General features: G+C 33.4%; 1 protein-coding gene across 6 annotated transcripts in view; it reads left to right on the top strand.

Annotated features, from left to right (window-relative positions):
• ZDHHC21 (zDHHC palmitoyltransferase 21) overlaps positions 1 to 21533 on the top strand; it is an 80506-nt gene that overhangs the window by 13096 nt on the left and 45877 nt on the right. For 3 of the 6 annotated variants that reach the window (XR_014265398.1, XM_082467973.1, XM_082467974.1), the window contains 5 exons: positions 3015 to 3148; positions 8734 to 8932; positions 10555 to 10653; positions 15603 to 15714; positions 18753 to 18891. Coding sequence is in view for 5 of the 6 variants with exons in the window: in XM_082467973.1 (XP_082324099.1) it covers positions 8779 to 8932; positions 10555 to 10653; positions 15603 to 15714; positions 18753 to 18891 (504 nt within the window). In the remaining variant the exon portion in view is untranslated. Of the gene's footprint in view, positions 1 to 3014; positions 3149 to 3172; positions 5918 to 8733; positions 8933 to 9595; positions 9649 to 10554; positions 10654 to 15602; positions 15715 to 18752; positions 18892 to 21533 lie in introns of those variants that run through there. The other 3 variants (XM_082467976.1, XM_082467977.1, XM_082467975.1) reach the window with 3 other exon arrangements.

Genomic DNA, 21533 nt, shown 5'->3' with positions numbered 1-21533 from the left:
CCCCACAAACGCCCCTTTAAAGTTGCCATTGTTGGAGGTGTTTATCATTTGCCAGGCAATTTCTCTTTTAAGTATGACAACCACCTTGTGTGTTGATATTTTTATTACCATTTTAGAGATGGTTAAACTGAAGCTTGAAAAGAAACTGAAGTTTGGAGAGCTAATAAGAGGCTGTTTCATAATTTGAATGTGGCTCTCTTAAATTTCTGTATGAGATTAATTTCCTACTCTCTATTGAAATAAACTGAATACCTCTGATGTTTTAAAAATTGGATTACCTCTTTGGCTAATTATTAAAGACAGCTATATCTGGATATTTTAGGTAGAATTACTTGACCAATTTTTCAGAGTTGATAAAATCAGAAATTAAATAGCTGTATAAATATGTAAGATTCATTTTAAGCTGCAGTTGTAAGGTTTAAATTTTATACATTTGTATATTAACCATTTTGTTTTGACCCTGGGAGGGGGGATTTTGTTTGTTTGTTTGTTTGCCCTGTAAATTGTCGATTGCAGTCTCAGACGTAGCAATGTTAAAAATACTTAACAACATTTTGTAGTTATAGAACTTTGAGATATTCTTTGTTATCACAAAATTTCTTGGGTTTTTAAGACTAGAATTGCTTTTATATCATGTGGGTGAGATTTGATTCCACAGTGATGGCGATGCTGAACTAGATAAAATGTTCATCTCATTTTGGGTGCTATGGCTGTGATGTAGTTCTGATAACTATAAATGTAAAGTAGGATTTTCTCCTTGATTTTAAGCCAGTGAGTGACTAGGGTTTGACTCAGGGATGGTTGGCTTGTGCTGTTACCTAATGTTACTGATGGAAACTGCTGTTTTGCTGCAACAGTAAGAAGCCACCCTAGAGTCATAGCCTCAGCAGAATTACTGACTTTGGCCATGTTTCAGAGCACTTCATTGTACCACACTTAATTCTGCTTGAGATCTTTTCTAGAGGAAGACGAATTCATTCACTGCCACTAGAGTAGCAGCTCCTTTACTAAATCATTCTGTATTTTGTCTCTAAGAATCAAATGTGCAGCCAAAGAGACCACTTTAAATTAGCTTAGAAAGTTAGAGTATAAACAAGTTATATTTCACAATCTAACAATCATGGACCATAGTAAAAGTGACCCTGGGAGAAAGTACAGTTTAAAAAAAAAGTCTGTAAGGGGAATGGAAATGTAATGATAATGATTTTGAAGTTTTTTTCCACATCCTCAGTATGTAATAGATTCCTATTGCTATGGTAAGCAGTATGCAGAGCAAACTCACAACTTGTCCTTTATTTCCTTTCTTGGAGAATGGTACCACCATTCACCTAGACCCTAAGCCAAAAACTTGGGAGTCATCCTAGCATCTGCCCTTTGCATGATTGATTACCACGTCCTATCAGTTTTACTCATTAGGTTCTTATTCTGCCCTTTTCCAGCATACCTCCTGTCTTAAGTGTTCCTTCCTCACCCCCCTCCCCTCCCCACTTCCTTTAGAAGTTACTGCTTTTGGGGTACTTACCATGTGCCCTCATTTCTCACCTGAGTAACCAGTAAGCCTAGCTTATTTCATATAGTCAGTCTTGGAGCTTTATCCATCCACCCAAGTTCATTCTTCAAAGTGTTGCTCTTCTTTCCAAAATGCACATTTCATCATGACATTCTTCTGCCTTTAATCCTTCAGTACTTTCCAAACTACTGTCTTCAGGGTGAAGTCCAAAGTCATTGGCATGGTTTAACAGTGTTTTTTTATTCTTAGATCACTCTCTTCTTGTAGGTCATGAAATCAGTCTAATAGGCTGTGACCAGCATTATATATTTTTATTAAAGTGAAATATAATAAAATAGTACAGTATCAGAGTACATCACATATAGTCAGGGTGAATATCACTTCATTAAACTTTTCCAGTTATATATTTTATATATGTGAAATACATACTCACATATCTCATATATTTCTGTGTATATATTACCAGATGTCCTGAACTATATTTCTTAAAGATGCTTGTGGTCGAAAGGTTAAACGCGTTTTATCCCATTCTTCCATATGCGATGACTCTAGTCATTTCAGTTTACTTAGATTTTCTTTGCCTGCCCTTATACCTTTGCGTACTCTGCTCTCTTGTTCATTAAGAGCCTCCATTCTTCATCCACAGGTTTTGTTCTCTCCAGAAATCTTTTCCTGATGGTAACTTACCGAAAGAAATAAATTTTTTATTGCAACCTTGTACACACAAATATTTACATAACTGAAAAGTTCCATGAACCAACACCCTTCCTGTATGAGAAGCGTTATTGCCCCCTTGCCCTCTGTCTTACTTTGTCTTACTTGGTATTGATCATGTCTGTTTACTAGTTTGTTTCTATTGAGAATAAGGATGGTCTCTTTTTTATCTATACCAGTGCCAAGGCGTAGTAATATAGATAGTGATTGAATTAGTGAAATACTGAATCAGTATATGTTTTTTAGAACTCTTTACAGTATTATTGTTTAAGCCTGAACTGTAGAAACTAACTTTAATGGTTGATTCTCTTAATGGTTTCATTATAGGAGGATAAGTTTTTTCCTTAAAACAGTTAAACTAATATGTGCTTCTATTTTAAACTCTTTATTTTATGTTTATCAATTGTGATTAGGTAGTCCAGGCCTAATATCTTGATAGATATTACATTGGATTTTGTCACATCAGTGACCTCAGAATTTATTGTCATTTTGTGATTTGTGGTCAGTAAGTTTGATGAAGCCCAAATGCTGGACATGTAATACTAATTTGATTTTATGGGAACCGGGTGGTTTCAAAAGAGAGAACGTTCATGTATAATGGTAATCATATAAAGATTTTGGGGGGCTGGCTGGATTAGATATGAAAGCATAGAATTAAGTGGAGTTAAATCACTTTATTTCTAAATTTAAACGTTTGTTTTTTCGTAATTGGCATTTTTACGGTTAGAATATTTAGTTGCTTACAATTTTTATCTTTGTTGTGAGATATTATTTGTTAAACCATTAATAGATTCGCACGGAGAACTGCTCTTGAGGAGAGATCCATTTGTTGGGATGTAATAAAAAAAAAAGAATGAATCAAGATAAAACCTCTAAATGCAAGTACCAGAAAAATTACAACACATCTCAGTGAATTTGCAGGTGGTAAGTGCATTTAATTTTAATGGGAATATATTTCTGAATTGTGCGGCGTAGTATCCGTAAAGTGTTATGTTTAGATGAATTTAACAATCTTTCATTTGCAAAAAAAAGATAGTTACTTTATGTTTATATAAAATTTTTCATATTAAATTTTAACTCCACATTTTCTTAAATAAGGCTTTCTCCATAGAGAAAAAGATCTGTAAATAATACAAGTTTCAGAAACATCTTCCTGAATTATAAGTCTTATATGGCTTTACAGCTGATGCTTCTGTGCTGCATTTTTAAAGATATTAATTTTAAAAGCATTTCATATAAGGATAATACATAGTGATAAAGAGAGGCTAAAAGTAAAAATTTTGTTTGTGAGGTTGTAATGTTGAATCACACCTCATTGGCTATCTTTATTTTTCAGTTGGTCGAGAAGAATTTAGAAGTACATATGTCTATTAATAAACTTACATGAACACATAAATATGTATATAAAATGTGACAGCATTCCTTCTCACTACTCTTTCCTTCCTCAGCCCAGTGGTAACCACTGTTAACAGTTTGGTAGATGTGTTTTCTTCCGCCCATACAGAAATTACTTATACATATATTTTTTCTAACAAAAAAAGAATCATGTTATACAACGTACATCTGAATACCCATCACCTAGATTCTACAACTAGTATTTTACTGAACTATATCACATACTCATCCATCTCTGTGTCCGCACATCAGTCCATGTTTTGGGGAGATCCATTTGAAAGTAAATTGCAGACATCAGTATACTTCCTTCCCCCTCTCCCCAGTAATACAGCATCCATATCATTAACTAGATAGAGTTCATTATTGGTTTAAAGGGTTTTTTAAAGGTGAATTTACATACCATGAAATGCACCAATCTTGTGTATTGCCTAGTTTCAACAAATGTATGACCTGTGTATCTCAAACTCCTATTAAGATAGAGATCTTTATCAGCACCCCAGAAAGTTCCCTTATGCTTTTTCCTAGTTCGTCTTTATCCTCCCCTCCCTCCAGGAAGCTACTGTTAGGATATTTCCCCCCACCATAGATTTTGCCTATATAATTTGCCTCTTTTCACTCAACACTATGCGTGGGTAGCCGTATGCAAATCTAGATCTACTTTCTTTTTTTCTTCTTTAAAAATTGCAGTAGCTTGGAAATAGTCTACACTATGGATGTATTATAATTTATAGTATATGACCATTGCCTTCTCTCTACAAGGGCATTTAGGTTGTGCCATATTTTTGTGATCACAAATAGTGCTATATAGAACATCCTTGTACGTGTATATACCTGTTCACTCTAATGAATACTTTTGTAGATATTACTAGATGTAAAACTGCTGGGTCAAAAAGTTTGACATTTTAATAGACACTGCCAAATTGCCCTCCAAAGATGATTTTATCAGTTTACATGCATATCAGCAATGGATGAGATTGTCCTTTTCTCTGTGCCCTTTCAACATTGGGTGTCACCTGTCTTTCTAGAATTTTGTCAGTACGAAGGGTAAAAAATATACCTAGTGATTTCACATTTTCCTAATCAGTAATGATTAACCACTGGATTTTTTTTTCTTTTGTGAATTGCCTCTCTGTGTATTTACTTTGTATGACTCTTAATAGTCATATGGTATATTCTTTTTTTCCAGGGATGCTTTGTCTTTTAATTTTGTTTCTGGTGTGTTTTGAGCTTCAGAAATTTTAATCTTTATGTGGTCAAAGGTGGCTTATGGGTCTTGTTGAAGATCTTCCTCGTTCTAAGATTATAAAACCACTTGCTATATTCTTCTACTAGTTTTGCTTTTTATTTGGAATTTTGAAGAGAAGGAGAAATCACTGTGAACTAAGGTGCCAGGAAGAATTTCGTATGGCGAGTGAGATTCAAATTGACCTTGAAGTATGAGTTGAATTTAAATAGAGCAGACAAAATGGTAGAGACATTTTGGACAGAAGGAATGAGAGAGGGAATATGTTTTTCATATTCATGGAACAATAATAAGACCACTGGCTGAGGTGGCGAGTCATATAAAACTGCAAGTTTAGAGATATTCATTTGGCTCCATTTCTTGTAAATTATTTTGGCTCACTTTTATCATTTTTTAAAATCTGCATTCTGGTGTTATAGTTTTCTGTCATATAATAGTTTTCTGTCACTTTGTTTTCATAGTGACTTCAGTATTCTTCCTGAGGAAAATACGTGGTGAAATTTTGTTGCCTGAAAAGGCAAAAAAAGGAAAGGTGGTTTCCTACCAGAGTAGTTTGAACATTGTGAATATTTACTAGTCTAGTTTATTAGAGTTGAGTTATAATTTCTTTAAAAAGAAAAGTCGTGCTGTAGTAATTTACATCATTAATGAAGTTAGAGCGCTCAAGTATAGTTACCAGATATCAGTCTTCAAAAATGTTGAAATACCAGTGTGTCCACTAGTTACATCAAAGAGTTATGAGCTCACCATTTAATATACAGATTAATATGTTGGATTCTCTAGCTGATGAAAGTATTTACAGATGCCACCCTTAAGACTGCGTAGCAGCATTGTGTTCAGTTTGGTTGTTGCTCAGGATGTGTAATAGTTTCTGTTCAGCCGTGAGCCACGCCTGGTAGATAATAGCTGAGTGGAGTGATCCTGCAACTTTACCAGTTACACGTTTCTGGTTGTAATCTGATTTGGAGCTCTTGGAAGGCTACTGTTTTCTTCTCTACAATCTAGTTGTAAGGATTATGTGGCACTAATTATGTGGATTAATTTTCACTACTCAGGTATTTAAAAAAGTATTCAACATCTTATTTGTTCATTGTTTTATTTTTCTCTCCTTAGCATACTTTTCCTTGGGGATGCTTGTTCTTTTAGAGCTTGTTGTCTATGTATGTTTATATCCAGGAAAAACAGACACATTTTAAACTATACTTTTCATTTATAGTTTCTGTTGTGAGGAACTCTTGCAGTGATAAGAAAAATTTGTTATTCTCTGGTAGAGGAGAATAAAAATAGAGTTTAAAAAAACAAATGAGTGTGATAATTTTGCTACTTGTTTTGCTGGCTTGTATGCTTTTCTGTTTCTAATACTAATACATTTAGAAATAAGTAATGAAATTACTCTGTTCTGTGTAGTTACTAGAATTCATTGTCTGTTTTTTTAGTCGTGAATGGAACTGAAACATTAAAAGAAAGAAAGTACATGAAGTTAATGATATTGAACATGTTGAGAGACAGAGCCTTCTGTCATTCTTTTAGCACTTGATGGTTGGCAAGACTATAAAAATAAACATTCTTTTTAATGTTTCTCTTTTTAGGTATGTTGATAGCTTGTCATTTGTATTTGAGTTCATTTAGCTTTTAAAATAATCATACCTAGAAAATTAAATCCTCTGTGACTTTCCTCACTTTAATGATACTGGTAGGTCTTTCAATTTTTAAATTAAAAGGTAATGAAGTTCAACTTTTACTTTTTTAAAGGCCTAGGCATTATTCCTATTTTAAAATTCATACATAAGTGCTAACTGAGACCATATCTGACTTAAAGAGTTGGGTGGTGAGTTTGAGTTCTTGTCTTTTTTTCTGCTGTCCCAGTGTTCCCAGGTTCTAGGGATAATAGGATAGGGGTATTCTTTTAAAATTAATCCTTAATCTTTTTTTCTTTGTCCTGGTAGCTTTGTAACTTTAAAGAACGTTGGCAAGGCCTCTAAAGGGTGTAGTACCCTGAGGCTCTTCAACTGATGATAAATTATCCTTAGAATGAAGTAGTCTGGGATGTAAGCTGGAAATCTGGGAGTCATCCTCCAGAAGCTTACTGGTTTGATTCTGTTTCTTCAGTCGATCTCTCCAAAACTAATTTTGGCTTTTGCCTTCTCTTAGCCTAAATGATCTTTGTCTTTAATTTCATCCTCCACACCAGAGCTTTAATCCTTTATTTAAAATATAAACCTCATTATGTTACCCGCCTGCTTTAGTAGCTTTCCAGTGCCTAAGAATGGCATCTTTATATCCATCATGATATAGCCCTTTATTTCTTACCACTTGCTCTCCACTGAAAGGTTTGTGATTTCTCACGGCAGTTTGTAATACCTCCTACAATTTTTACTCTTGTCTACCTCCTGCTCTTCCTTCTGTTTGCAGTATTGTTGTCACTTTTCTTTGCTTGGATAACTTTTACTCTTCTTTTAAGATTGAACTCAGCTCACTCCCCTGCAGGGGGTCTTGCCCTGATTTAATCAGTCCCCATCTTTCTGTGCCTATAGTGAGATCTTGTCCACATCCCTGGAATGTATTATATTAAACCCATTTTATGACTCTTTTCCCAATTAGACTGTTAGTTCCTTTAAGCAAAGACCATGTCTTATTCCTCATTGTATCTACAGTGTCTAGCAAGTGACTAGTATATAGTTGAGGCTCAATGAATATTTGTTGAACTGAGTTCAGCTCATTGCTGTACATTGAAGTCTTAGTGAAGCTCCTGGATCCGTGGTTCCTGGATACCAGTCAGCTGTATCGAGACACCTGGGGAGCATTTTAGAACATTTTATAGGTTTTTGAGCATTACTCTGTAAAGAATTATGATTCAGTATATCTGGAATGAGACCTGGGAATAAGTATTTTTAAAAAGCTCCTCAACTGATTCCAGTTTGCTTATAGGTTTGAGAAACATTGTCCTAGTGTATTACTGTATTATTCCATTGTATTTTATGTAAGAAAGTTGCCCCCTAGACCTCATATAGTAATTTATTATTTAAGGTTTATAAGTTATAGCTACTAAAGTAAGGATATATTTTAGGTCACTTTTTTAATACCGTATGTAGAAGTATCTTAACTTTAAGCCTCTCATTGTGAGGCCTGTTAGCATTTTGTTAACACTGAACTGAAAAAAGCCCCATTTAAGCAGGAGTCTTCTCGAATTGATAGTAATATTAGTTGGGCTTCATTCCATGAATTTAAGTATTTTTGGCAATTTGTAACTACTTTTCACTTTTTATTATAATTTTTCAAAATGATTTTTAAGCATTTTGTTGTGGTTTAAAATTAAATTAAATTGAACAAATCTTAAGTGTATATAGCTCAGCGAGTTTTTACATACGTGTGTATCTGTAAGGCAACAGGTCAACATATAGAACATTTCTGGCTCCTCAGAATTTCCCCCATTTCCCTTCCCAGTTAATTAACACCCCTCCCACCACAAGATGAGCACCCTTTTGATTAGTATTACCGTCAGTTAGTCTTACGCACAAAACTTTTTAGTAGTTTTAATCATATCTTTTGGTGAATATGTGCACTCATTTCTCTTGAATTTACACACGTAATTGCTGAGTTAAGGGCAGACTTGTGTTTAACTTCAGAAGGTAATGCCGGTTTATACTCTATGATTGCAATTCATATGAAAATTGAAATTAAATTATTTGAAGCTTATGGTGAAATTTTAATAGCCTGAAACTTCCCTTTGTTTTCCAAAGTGTCCTATTCTGTCAAAAATATACATAGAAAGAAAATTTAAGTGTCATTTTATAGTTGCCAAAAAGGTAGTTTTGTTTTATTCGAATAATTTTTCCTATATAAGTAATTTTTTCTTTTTCCCTTTCCTTAGGTTCATCTTTCCTTGTGGGTTGGCAGGCAGTCGTAGGACTGCAAAATGGGTCTCCGGATTCACTTTGTTGTTGACCCACATGGTTGGTGCTGCATGGGTTTGATTGTCTTTGTCTGGTTATACAACTTTGTTTTAATTCCCAAAATTGTCCTCTTTCCTCACTATGAAGAAGGACATATTCCAGGCATATTAATAATAAGTAAGTTTCTAGATCTTTATTTATTTCTTTGGATAATTAAAGATTTTTCTCATTGTGAATGTTTTTGGAGTATAATACCACTATAATAACCTTACTTTTAATATTATTCAGTGCTATTAATATGACGTTATTTACTAAATTATGGACATTTTTTTAAAAGAATGGCCTTTATATATTTTGCAGGGTTAGATAAATGTGATATCTTCATATCTAACTCTACAAAATATATAGAGACCATTTTGTTCAATAAAAGACTGGCACAATAGTGCTATTTATATAGGTCTGTGTGTATTTTTAATGTTTCTGTTATATACTTATTGCAAATGTGGAAGGAGTTTTAAGAATGATTATGATACACATTATTGAGAAAAAGTTTCATGATATAAAAATTATTGATTATGATTTTGATTATGATAATACTTTGAACTTCTGGATAATTACTTTCTCCTATAGTTTAATGGTGATGGTTTGCTTATGATTAAAAGAATAAGATTGTAGTGATATGTTTTACATGTACATGGCATTTATAGTTTTCACGTACATTATGTCATTTTGATCTCATAAGAGCTGTGGGAAGTATAATCTGTTTTACAAATGATAAAACTGACCAATACCATGCAGTCAGTCCTGGAGTTAGCACTTGAACTAAGTTTCCTATTACAGGTGCAGTGCCTTTATCCCCCCAACAAAATGCCTATTTCTTTTTCATCTAAAAGGTAGAATTATGATGAATGAATATATTTTCCTTTACTGTTATTTTTTCTAGTTATTCATTTTGAAACACAAAAATTTCTAGATTCTTTATTTTCAAATTAACTATCTTAAGATGTATTGAAAAGAGCAATTGAACATCACTAACCCAATGTAATTTTGAAGCTAGCCACTTAGAGTTAATTAAAAAGTTTAATTGTGGGCTTCCCTGGTGGCGCAGTGGTTGGGAATCTGCCTGCCAACGCAGGGGACACGGGTTCGAGCCCTGGTCTGGGAAGATCCCACATGCCGCGGAGCAACTGGGCCCGTGAGCCACAATTACTGAGCCTGCGCGTCTGGAGCCTGTGCTCCGCAACAAGAGAGGCCGCGATAGTGAGAGGCCCGCGCACCGCGATGAAGAGTGGCCCCCGCTTGCCACAGCTAGAGAAAGCCCTCGCACAGAAACGAAGACCCAACACAGCCATAAATACATAAATAAATAAATAAATAAATAAAAATTAAAAAAAAAAAAAAAAGAAATGTTTAAAAAAAAAAGTTTAATTGTAGAATAGGTTTAAAAATGCTGCTTTGATTCTGTCAAATATAGTACATGTAATAATTAAAAGGGATTCATTTATACCAATATTAGTAGGGAATTTCTGTTAATAAAGAATCTGGTTTATAACAAGTTTATCAGTTATTATTATACAAAATAACTATTTAAAATTAGTACATTTTAGATAATCCTCTTGGCAGTATTATTTGATGAATGAAATGAATTAATCATCTTTCCATCTTATTTTTGAAAATTATTTATCCTGATGGTATTAATTAAAATATACATTTATCCTTTAGATATGCTTGTTGAAAAAATGTTTTGAAGGGTAAATACTAATTTTATTTATTTACTTATTTGTTTGTTTATTTCCAAGTATTCTATGGCATTGCCATATTTTGTCTGGTTGCCTTAGTGAGGGCCTCAATAACTGATCCAGGAAGACTCCCTGAGAACCCAAAGATCCCACATGGAGGTATGGTGCCCTTCAGATTTATCAGTTTTACAATGCCGGAATTATCATCTTTATTAACGTATTTGACTGCCTTTAGTATATTAATTATATATGTCATGTAACGCCACTTTCAAGTCTTTCCTCAATTGTTTCCTTTCCAGACTTCTCAATTTAAAACCACAAATCTCAGCTGACTCCTCATATCCCCCACTCTCTGGCTCTCCTTTTCAGTTTACTTGTTTATTTATTTGTCTCTCCCTCCTCCCACTCTAGATCTATATAACCTCTGTGAGGGTGTAGATTCTTTGTTTTGTTTTCTTCATTTGTTCAGTACTGTATCCTTAGTGCCTAAATAGTCTCTGTCACTTAGTAATAGTTGCTAGGTAAATATTTGTTGAATGATATATAATTACTGAGAAATTATATTTTTATTTAGTAAAGGAATTTTTTGATGGTGCCATTTACCTCATGATATTATTGATATAATATTGCTTAAATATTTGTAGCATTATAATACTGTTGCCTATATTTCTTCAAGTTCGAACAATTCAGTGAAAATTTTGAAAGCCTTTTATTCTAGTGTCAATGAAGGTAATTTTTGGTCACTTTATTGCATAGCAACCATTCAGGCAACACAAAAAAATTACAAATGTATTGCTTGTTTTATTACATGCCAGATATAGTAAACCTCCTTTACTCTCTTTCCCAAGTTTCACTTTTCCATCATTTGCTATGTAAGCTTTGAGAACTCTCTGTACTTTCTTCTAGAAAGAAATTTATATGTCTTTGTTATACATTATAGAACCAGAAAATTTTTTATAGTAGTTTCCGAACTTGCTGTACATTAGAACCACGTGGGGAGCTTTAAAAAATCTCAATGTCCAGATCACATCCCATATTAATTAAATCAGAATATCTGGGGGTGAGAGCCAGGTATCTGTATTTTTGAAAGATCCAAGGTGATTCTAGTGTGTCACAAAGTTTGGGAACCAATGTACTAATTCTTTCCAAAATTAGATTAACTGGCAAGTCACTTAGATAGCCTCCCTTGAGTTTCTGATTGTTTTTTGAGATCCATCATTTGGGGCTTACTTGGTCTTGCAAGTTTAACGATTAAGTGGGAATGATATGACACTGATGTTTATGTAGAAGTTTCTGAAAATTATCTTGAATATTTATTTTTCTTAATTTATAGAAGCAGTATCACTGTCATTTAGCGGTTATTGTGTGTGTGTGCGCGCGTGTACCTGTGTTTGGTCAGGGAGGATGGCACTCTGTAATTTGTATAGAATCCCTCTTCTCTACTAGCCTAAACCAAAGGCTCTCTAAAATATTGATACCTGTATTTTCTACTTCAACTCTAAAACCCAGTGTTATCAGAAAATCAAAGAAGCAGGCTTTTCCTAACTCAGGACTCATTTCTGATGAAATCTTTAGTTTGCTATGGTCAAACATTCAAATGCCTACATCTGTCAGATACTGCAAATCAGTGAAAGGGGCCAGGGAGGAACTATTTTACGTTGAAAATCTCATATCTAAAGGGAGTGGCACTATTCGGCTACAGTGAAATAGTCATACAGGCCTGGTATTATTAGATATTGCAATTTTTGAAGAGAAAATATGGAATCTCAATTTTTATGAGACATTTCATGATTTTAAAAAATATTGGCAACTAGTTCAAAATTTTTAAAGCATTGTTTTAAAATAAATACCAAACAGATTATACCTGTGGGTCAGATTGAATCCACCTGAAACTGCTGTGTTACCTTTAGCTTATAGACTCCAGTGATGGAGGACACCATGGCGTCTTGCCAACTATTTGGATATCTGCATTATATCTGGTCTCATTGACATTTGGCCTGTTTCTCTTCAGTGAAGAGTTCCCATTTGCCCAACAAAAAAAACATGCATTCATTTATCACATTTTAATGTTTCCAAAGTCTCTTGGTATTGTTACAGAGCTACACTGGCAACCGATTCTGTCAGAAAACCTCTGTTAAAACCCAACCCTTGTATTGATTTTTGTAGTTTCAAGTTATATTTTTCTCCCCAAAACATTACTTTGTGATTTGAGATATAGTAATTGAGAAAAGGCCCCCTAATATGTGAGTCTTTTAAAAGACTCAAATAGAAGGTGATTCCTTCCTTTTTGAGGGATAAACCAAACCAAATCTTGCTTTATAGTCATTCATGCGTTTACAGCATTAATAAGTTTCCCAGTTAAACAATGAGATGCTGTTTACCTTACATTAAAGAGCATCTATCATTTATAGAGTTTACCTTTTTTCTTTTGTTTTATGTTTTGATTTTTCTTTCCTTTAAAAAATGTATCTGTTAATTTTTTATCTTCTATAGCTACCATAAATTAGCAGTTGGATTCTGTCTCCCATAGGCTTTAATTTTATTTTGTTAGATGGGTAGTACAAAAGTCTTGTAGGTGATCATCAGACACCAGAATGTATCAGTCACCAAGATCCTATTTGGACATGAATAAACCCTGAAGAAGAAAAAAGAGAGAAGACTAAGAAATGGTTTATAGATATATAGGGTGGTAGGTTAAGATGGATGGCTTTTTTTCTTGCTCTGCAAAGCAAAAACATAGATGATACTTTAATTTCTGGATTTTAAAAATAGTGATTTTTTTTTCTTTTCTAAAAACATAAATGTGTGTGTGTACTTGTGTGTGAAAATGTGCATTTTCATTGGTATTTTTCATTTTAGATTCTTACATCTTAAATTGAGCCTTAAATGGCTCAAACCCTTTCTTTGAACAAATTTATGTTCCAGACCATAGGTCAGCACATTCTTCTGTACTGTTAAGGGCCAGATAGCAAATATTTTTAGCTTTATGGACCATATGGACCACAGAGCTGTCACAAGTCCTCAGCTCTGTCATTGTAGCCCAAAAGCAGCCATAGAAATATGTAAATGAACGGGCATAGCTGTGTTCAAATAAAGCTTTATTTATAGACACTGAAATTTAAATTCCAAGATTTTTATATGCCACAAATTATTATTGTTATGATCATTATCATTTTCAATCATTTAAATTTGTAAAAAACATTCTTACCTCATGGGTCACACAAAAACAGGTGGTGGCCTGGATTTCCCTGTGGACTGTAGTTTGCCAACCATAGTCTACACTACAGAATGAATTACAGTCTTTCTCTGACTCTAGCCAAACGCTCTTTTCTGAGGATACAACATTCTAAGTATGAAATAAATAATTTATTCTTTGCAGTATTATGTGCTGAAATTGCCAATAGTGAATACCCCATATTTATTTTTTAACGGGCTGGTTTAAGAACATAAAGTTTTCATGTTGTCTTTTAATGAAAATCGGCTCATCGAAGACAGTCTGCTTCCTGACCATATTCCTTGTAGTATGTGAATTCAAAGTTTTAACATTGGGATATTTGGGAACATCTAACATCCACTAACATCTAGGGGGGAAAAAAAAGTGACATGCTTGTGACCTTGTATTATGCTATGTATGAAATATTTCTGTTTCACTAACAGTTAAATTATCATAGTTTAATTGTACCTAAATTAAACTTTAATATTGTTGCTCTCTCATGTAATATGTTTTCATTAAAATAAGAATTGTAAGTAAGAAATGGAAGAGAATTTTATTTTAAAGTGAAATATTTTAAGTGTAAAAGATAATTCCTCAACTTTCATATTATTGGAATGAACAGTTGATTTGATATAGCTTTTATTCATACTTTATTGATTTCTTCAGAGGCATTTGTAGCAGAATGGTTTTCCAACACTTTACTATAAAATTCCAGTATATTGATTTTACTTCTGGCCATTAAACTAGAAATAATGGAATTAAAATAGGGTATCTTTTTAGAAAATTGAAAACTACCCACAATTCTATTACTTATATTTAGAATCTTTCATTTAAAAAAATTTTAAACTTTTCATGCTTTAGCAAGGATTTAGTTACTACCTACTGTGTGCTAGGTCACACTTTGCATATACTAATACTCACTCTGAGTATTGGAGTTAGGTTAATTTTACTATGCCCATACTTTTAGTGAGGTTAGGATATAGTTTTCCATAAGTGATATAAAGTTTAAGAATTTTTATAAAAGTAAAATTCCATTTCAAGAAATATTAAAATGATATCTTCTATATAACAATTGTCTTATCTTGGTAGATGACTGTCCCATAGAGTTTTTATGGATCTAATTAGAGCAGTTCTTAATGAAAACAAACGACTTTTCCCTTTATTCCTGTAAACTTCATGTTTTTAGCACAAAGCTTAATTGTGTGCTCTTTCACAACAGGCTAGAGGAAATTGCTACTTGGTGGTAGGATAGAATTTTGTAAAGAACTCCGTTATTTCCGTTAAATAGTAATCTTCTTGTAATCTTCTTCACTTCTGAAACTATTCTAGTACCTCTTAAACCCATCTGAAATCTTTTTCCAACCCTCTCTCATAAACATTCCCAAATGAATCCATTAATATTTTAAAAAATGGTTTCGTGTGGGGAGTTTGGGGGGATGCCATCTCTGTTTTTCTTACGATATCATACGATTGATTTTGACTTATTAATCTATGAAACCAATACTCAGCATTATTTCTTCTTTAGAGCCTTTAGATAATAAATTTCTAGAAATTAATTTGTTTAAATATAATTCTGTTTTAATGTAATAATTTGGTTGTACTTCGGGGTTTTGTCATTAAATTTTACTTATAGCAATATGCTTAAACTCAAATATGTTGTTTTCTACCTCTTAGTTTGACTATTAATAGTGTCTTATTTTTATAGTGTTTAAAATTAGAAACGTACAAAATAAAACATGCATAGAATAGAGCAGCAACATTTTTGGCAAACATTTACACTGGAGACTTAGACATATATATCGAAGAATTCCTATAAACTCTTCTAAACACTTGTTGCTAAATTTCAGCATTATTCATGTGCCTTTATTAAATGGATTTTAATTTCCTTCTCTAGAAAGGGAGTTCTGGGAATTGTGTAACAAGTGTAATTTGATGAGACCAAAGCGCTCCCATCACTGCAGCCGCTGCGGCCACTGTGTTAGGAGAATGGATCATCACTGTCCATGGTAAGAAATAAGTAATTCGCTTTTTGGAAAAAAAGGTAATAAAAAATTTAAACAAAGGTTATATTAGAGTTACACAGTTTAAGAAAACCTTTTAATGAAGATCCCTTTATTTGATCATATGGTTTTATCAACTCCCAAAGTCATTTTTTTCCAGAGATCCTATATTTTCTCACAAGGAGATATTTGAGCAGAAAACTAAGAATTAACATGCACCCAAATATACAAAAGAACTAAGGTGGTTTTATTAAATGAGGCAATGTATGTAAAGCATTCAGTGTAGTATCTGACATAGAAAATACTTAAATATAAATATAGTAGCTGTTATTGTTTGTAACTGTAATAAACCGTATACATCTCATTGTTTGTCTTTCCCTTCCAATTTGTTTAATTAAAGAGTAACACATTTCAGATACCCTTATACCTCATTTCACGCACTTTCAGCCTTTTTCAGTGTTTTGAATTGGTAATAGGTATTAACATTACATGCTGGCTGGATGTGTAAAAAGTGGTTCAGCTGATTCTGCTGAACTGCCAACATTTTTCGTCAATAGGGGGCTCTCTTGTAATATTTAAAGAAAATGTTCAGTTGAGAAATAGAATTTTTGAAAACAAATGCTGTGAGAGTTCTTCATTGTATCTCATTTCAAAGCTGTCACAAAAATCTGTGAAAAAGATATTGTATTTAATTCTGCTTTCCTAGCATGGGATCTCTGTATAAATATTTAAACTGGTATGGTGTAGCACTTTATAAATATATCTATATACATATATATTTATGTTTGTACACACGTACATGCATATATGCAAAGTTAGCTACATAATCTTCTTAAATTTATAATTGTATTTATCTAAGTTTGACTCAGGGTAGAGTTTAGCTTTGCCTAGTAATGCTAATCAATTTAGAGTTTCCCTTATTTTTGATAACACAAGTTATTATTAGCAAGCTTTTAGTAAGAATTTGGTTTTCACTATAAAGTGATTGTTTAAATACAAGGTAATTTCCTGAGATTAAGAAAAAGTAAAAGCACTTTGTTACTATGTAAAAAAGTTGAAAATTCCATCAACAGGTTAGTTTAGTATATAACATACAGTTGGTGTTGAAAAAATGTGCCTTGACTTTAAACAGATTAATTCTCAAGTGATTTTACAAACCTCAGTCTTCTGTTTACAGTTGCAATAGTAGTAGATTTTTTAAAGCTATATAAAACATGTATTCAGGTAAGGGATAATCACACTTAAAAACTCAATTTTATATACTTTTTAGAGTAATATTTCTGATTAAAAATATAATAAATGTTCAGGATAGTTGGTTGGATATTGATACCTCCTTTTAAGTGAATGCAATAGCTTAAGCTTAAAAAATAATCAACTAGGAACTGTTTTGGTACTGTATAGGTTAGTGATTTTATTTATTTATTTATTTTCAAGGAATAAAGATTGACTTGGTGACAAAATAAAGTGCTGTTTAACCCAAATTCTAAGATTGGGGTGAGGTCTCTGTTCCTAGGCCTTGCGCCTCCGTAGTTTTAGTCACCTTCTCAGAACACTGGTGGGAAGAAGAGTGAAAGTACAAAGAGCTGGAGGATAGGAAGGGAGGGTAGACCAGGGGGCCTGAGTAGATTTAGGGATTTATGTGATTGAATTCCCTAATAGGGCAATGCTGAGATATTCAGAGAGTGAGGGAAATGTACAGTATAAACTAGAAGCAAGGAGAATTTTTGATTTTTTTCAGAAACTGCATTATCTTAACTGCTTAACAGCTTTAGATGTGGAGGTCAGTTCTCTGATGACCTCAAGGCTTACTCTATTTTTGGCTCTAATCACTCCTTCCAAGGACTTGCTACCAAAAGAACTCTTACATGTAGATTATCTTAGTGTTTCTTAAAGTTCTGTGCTTAAGAAGAATGCCATGATCATAGCAGTTATCTCTCAAATTTTGGGGGGACAGAAAGGATGGGACAAGTATAAGTCATCTTTCAAGCAACAGCCACTGAAGAGTATTTTTGAGTGCGTACAGAAGCACCCTTCTCTGGTAGCCCTGCTTGCAGATGACAAAACACAGGAAGTTTTCTTGTTTACGAAGCATGCACTCTTTAGTCTAAGAAATGCCTCTTCCAGGTTTTCTGTTCAGTTATAGATCTGATTTTAACAAATAGTTAGACAGCACACCTTTAAAACAACAATTTAAGTTAGGAATTTGACCCTATTTATTTATTTTTTCAAACAGTGGCAGTGTAATGCTATACTGAAATGAAAACAGTTGTGAAAGGTAATTTGTAGTTTTGAACTAGGGTTTTCTGCTGGAATTGTAAAATATTTTGAAAATTTAGGTACAATAAATAACCTTGGAACAATAAAATAGTCAGCTTGCATTAATCTTGAATATTTTGGGATTATAACATTAATCCTTTTTCCTAGTTGTGGTTCACTGTTGTATTGGTGGAAATGTAGCTCTAAGAATTTATAAATACTTTTGAATATGTGTTTATTTTCAGGAACCAAGGTTAGATTTTAAAAGTAAGAAAAATTGTGAATGCTTAGCAGTATATCAGAGTGGCAGGTTTAAGTTATTTTACTTCACATCATTCAAATCGGTCTGCACAGCTAGAATGCTGCAGTGGAAGAGCAGTATACAGAAGAAGGTTCTTGTTCTCTTGACCACTGTCTCTCCTAACTGTACATTCTCTGGCAATTGTCCTAACTCCTTTGTTCCTTTTTCGTATCAGTGAAGCAAGGAGGCTGCCATCTGTTCTTCCCTGCCTCACTGGGTTGTTGTTGAGTTGAAGGGGAATCATACACAGGACTTCTTTAAAAAGTACAATGTGCTTTACAAATGTGACGTGGCATATTTGTGTCATATCTTATGTACTCTTTGCTTTTAGGTTTGAGTGACTTTAGCTTATCTCCGTGAAGTAAAGCACATATGAAGTTTGTGCTTTATGTGAAGTTTGTGTGTGTTTGCGTTTACCTCTAGTTTTACCATCCTAAAATTAACATTAAAGTTTGAAATATTTTTTCTTTTTCCTTTTTTTCTTCAGGATTAACAATTGTGTTGGTGAAGATAATCATTGGCTTTTTCTGCAGTTGTGTTTCTACACTGAACTTCTTACTTGCTACGCACTGATGTTTTCTTTCTTCCACTATTATTACTTTCTTCCACTAAAAAAGCGTAACTTGGTAAGAAATGTTTATATCAACTAATGTTAGAGCAACTATATTATACAGTTATTAACATGTGGTGCTTTTAAGTGCAGAAAATTGAAAACAAAAACAACAAACATAAACCCTCAGATTGGTGCATTTTAAAATATATTGGAATTGAGAAAGTGGACCCTGTTCTGACATTGCCTTTTAACCACATCTATTTATGATTATTTATTAGTGTTCTTTAAAAAGTGACATATTAGATCTCTTAATAATCTATTGGTTTAAAAATATCTACAGTAATGAAAAACAAAGTGAAAAATGTTAGCTTCTTGTTTCTTCTCAGGAATAAAAATAGACTTGTTTAATTCTTAAAGGTTCTCAAAGGAACATTAAGTTCTTGAGAGAAAGGACAGGACAAACTTGCAGGATGCCTTAAAAAGTTATTACATACACCGTTTGAGGCATTGCTTTTCCCGTTTTGTAGAGGAACTACAATAGATGTTAACAAGATTTGCCCAGAATGATGGTGTTAGTGGTGGCAGTGGTAATAGCATCACCTAGGAGTGTTAAGGCTTGACTGTATATCAACACTATGCTATGGGCATGTGATTTTAATTCTCACGTTAGTGCTCACTACAGCCACATGAGGTGGGTATGATTTTTCCCCCATTTTATAGATGGAAACAGACTAATAGAGGTTAAATAAATAGTTACTGAAGATGCAAAGCTAGGAAGTGATTATTAAACTGGTTTTAGTTGTAGAGCTGGGATTTGAACCTGATTTTGTGTTTTCTGAATCATATCTTGTGTGCTTTGTGTGTAGAACTGGTATTTGAGCCTGATCCTATGTGTCATTTGGACTTAGATTGTGTTTTTAAAATGCCCTGTGTGTGTGTGTGTGTGTGTGTGTTTTGTGTGTGGAAGAGAGAGAGAGACAGAGAGAGTATGAGCGAGGGTGCGTGTGAGGAAACCGGTAGGGAAGACAGAGGGAAGAAGGAATAGATTCCCTGATGGAGAAGGGTGTTTTCTTTCCTGTTTATATCATTTTATACTGTTTAAATCTTTTTTATTAAAAATAACAAGTTCGGTGGTGGTACATACAATTACATTTTGTAATAAGAGAGCAACTGAGAGAAGGTCTTTAAGTTCTGCGTATTTAGATCTTTTTTATACACATGATCATTTTGTTTAATTAAAAGAAGATATTTACTGTTGTTGCTTAGTTGCATATATTAGTGGGGCCTTGTTATAATTCTCCTTATTAAATACAGAGTGAGCAATTAAAATTAAATACTAATAACTGAAAAAAATTCAAAAGGGAGAACTGTGAATACAGGTGTTTGACATCACACTGAGACTTTAGTGCATGCTAGTACTATGGTTTTAGAAACGTTTTATTTATAGATTAATTTCTTTTTTTATGCTTTCTCATATTTTAATTTTACTTTCTAATAAGACCAGGTACAAAAGAATGGTCACCCAAAACATCCAGATCAAAAGCTCTAATGCAATAGCAGCTAATATTTAAAGAGTCATTTAGGGTCAACAAGGTACTTTTTCTGCACATGTTATTTCTTTTAATTCCCACAACAGCTGTGTGAGGTGACCTAGTCATGAGTGTGACTTTAAAGCCAAACTCCTTGGGTTTGAATCTCAATTATAGATTAATTTCTGATATAATTGGTATTGTAGTTAAAATATGTAAAAGGTTATACATATTCTCCCAAAAGTAACCTGCTTCAAGTAGGTTGAGGCTAATAAGAAAAGCATTAAAATAAAAATTTACCAGTAAGATTAAGGTCAGAATGTTTTAAAAACTGAGAGAGAGGTAAAATTTAGTGGTATTAATGAAAAGCTACTAGAGCTTCTCTAGGAGGGAATGCATTGTAGTATAGTGAAGGGATTGGCAAACTATGGGCGTTGGGATAAGTTTGAACCTCTACCTGTTTTTGTTAATAAAGTTTTACTTGAAACACAGCTGCTCACATCTATTTACATATGTTTATGATTGCTTTTGTGCTACAACAGCAGAGTTGAATAGTTGTGAGAGAGGCATATGGCCTGAAAGCCTAAAATATTAAGTATCTGGCTCCTTTATTTTTTAAATTAATTAATTAATTAATTTTTGGCTGCGTTGGGTCTTCGTTGCTGCGTGCAGGCTTTCTCTAGTTGCAGCGAGCAGGGGCTACTCTTTGTTACGGTGCGCGGGCTTCTCATTGCGGAGGCTTCTCGTTGCGGAGCATGGGCTCTAGGCACGCAGGCTTCAGTAGTTGTGGCACACAGGCTCAGTTGCTCTGTGGCATGTGGGATCTTCCCGGCCCAGGGCTCAAACCCTTGTCCCCTGCATTGGCAGTTGGATTCTTAACCACTGTGCCACCAGGGAAGTCCAGATTAATTCTTGTATCATTATAAATTATACCTTTTTATCTGTAGTAATTATTCTTGCCTTACAGTGTTTTTCTTTGTTATTAATTTAGCTATATCAGCTTTGTTTTGGTTAGTATTTTCATGGTATATCTTTTTCTATCTTTTTACTTTCAACCTTTATCAGTTATGTCTTGTCAGTGTGCCTTGTAGACACCAAATATTTCTTTTTTTTAAGTTTAGTTTGATAATCTTTGTCTTCTAATTGGAATAGTCCATTTTTATTTACTGTGACTGATATTAATCCT

The sequence above is a fragment of the Balaenoptera physalus genome, assembly GCF_965194825.1.
Source record: "Balaenoptera physalus genome assembly, chromosome: 7".
Classification (NCBI taxonomy): domain Eukaryota; kingdom Metazoa; phylum Chordata; class Mammalia; order Artiodactyla; family Balaenopteridae; genus Balaenoptera; species Balaenoptera physalus.
The sequence above is the reverse complement of the archived record's forward strand: the minus strand, read 5'-3'. Positions and strand labels throughout refer to the sequence as shown.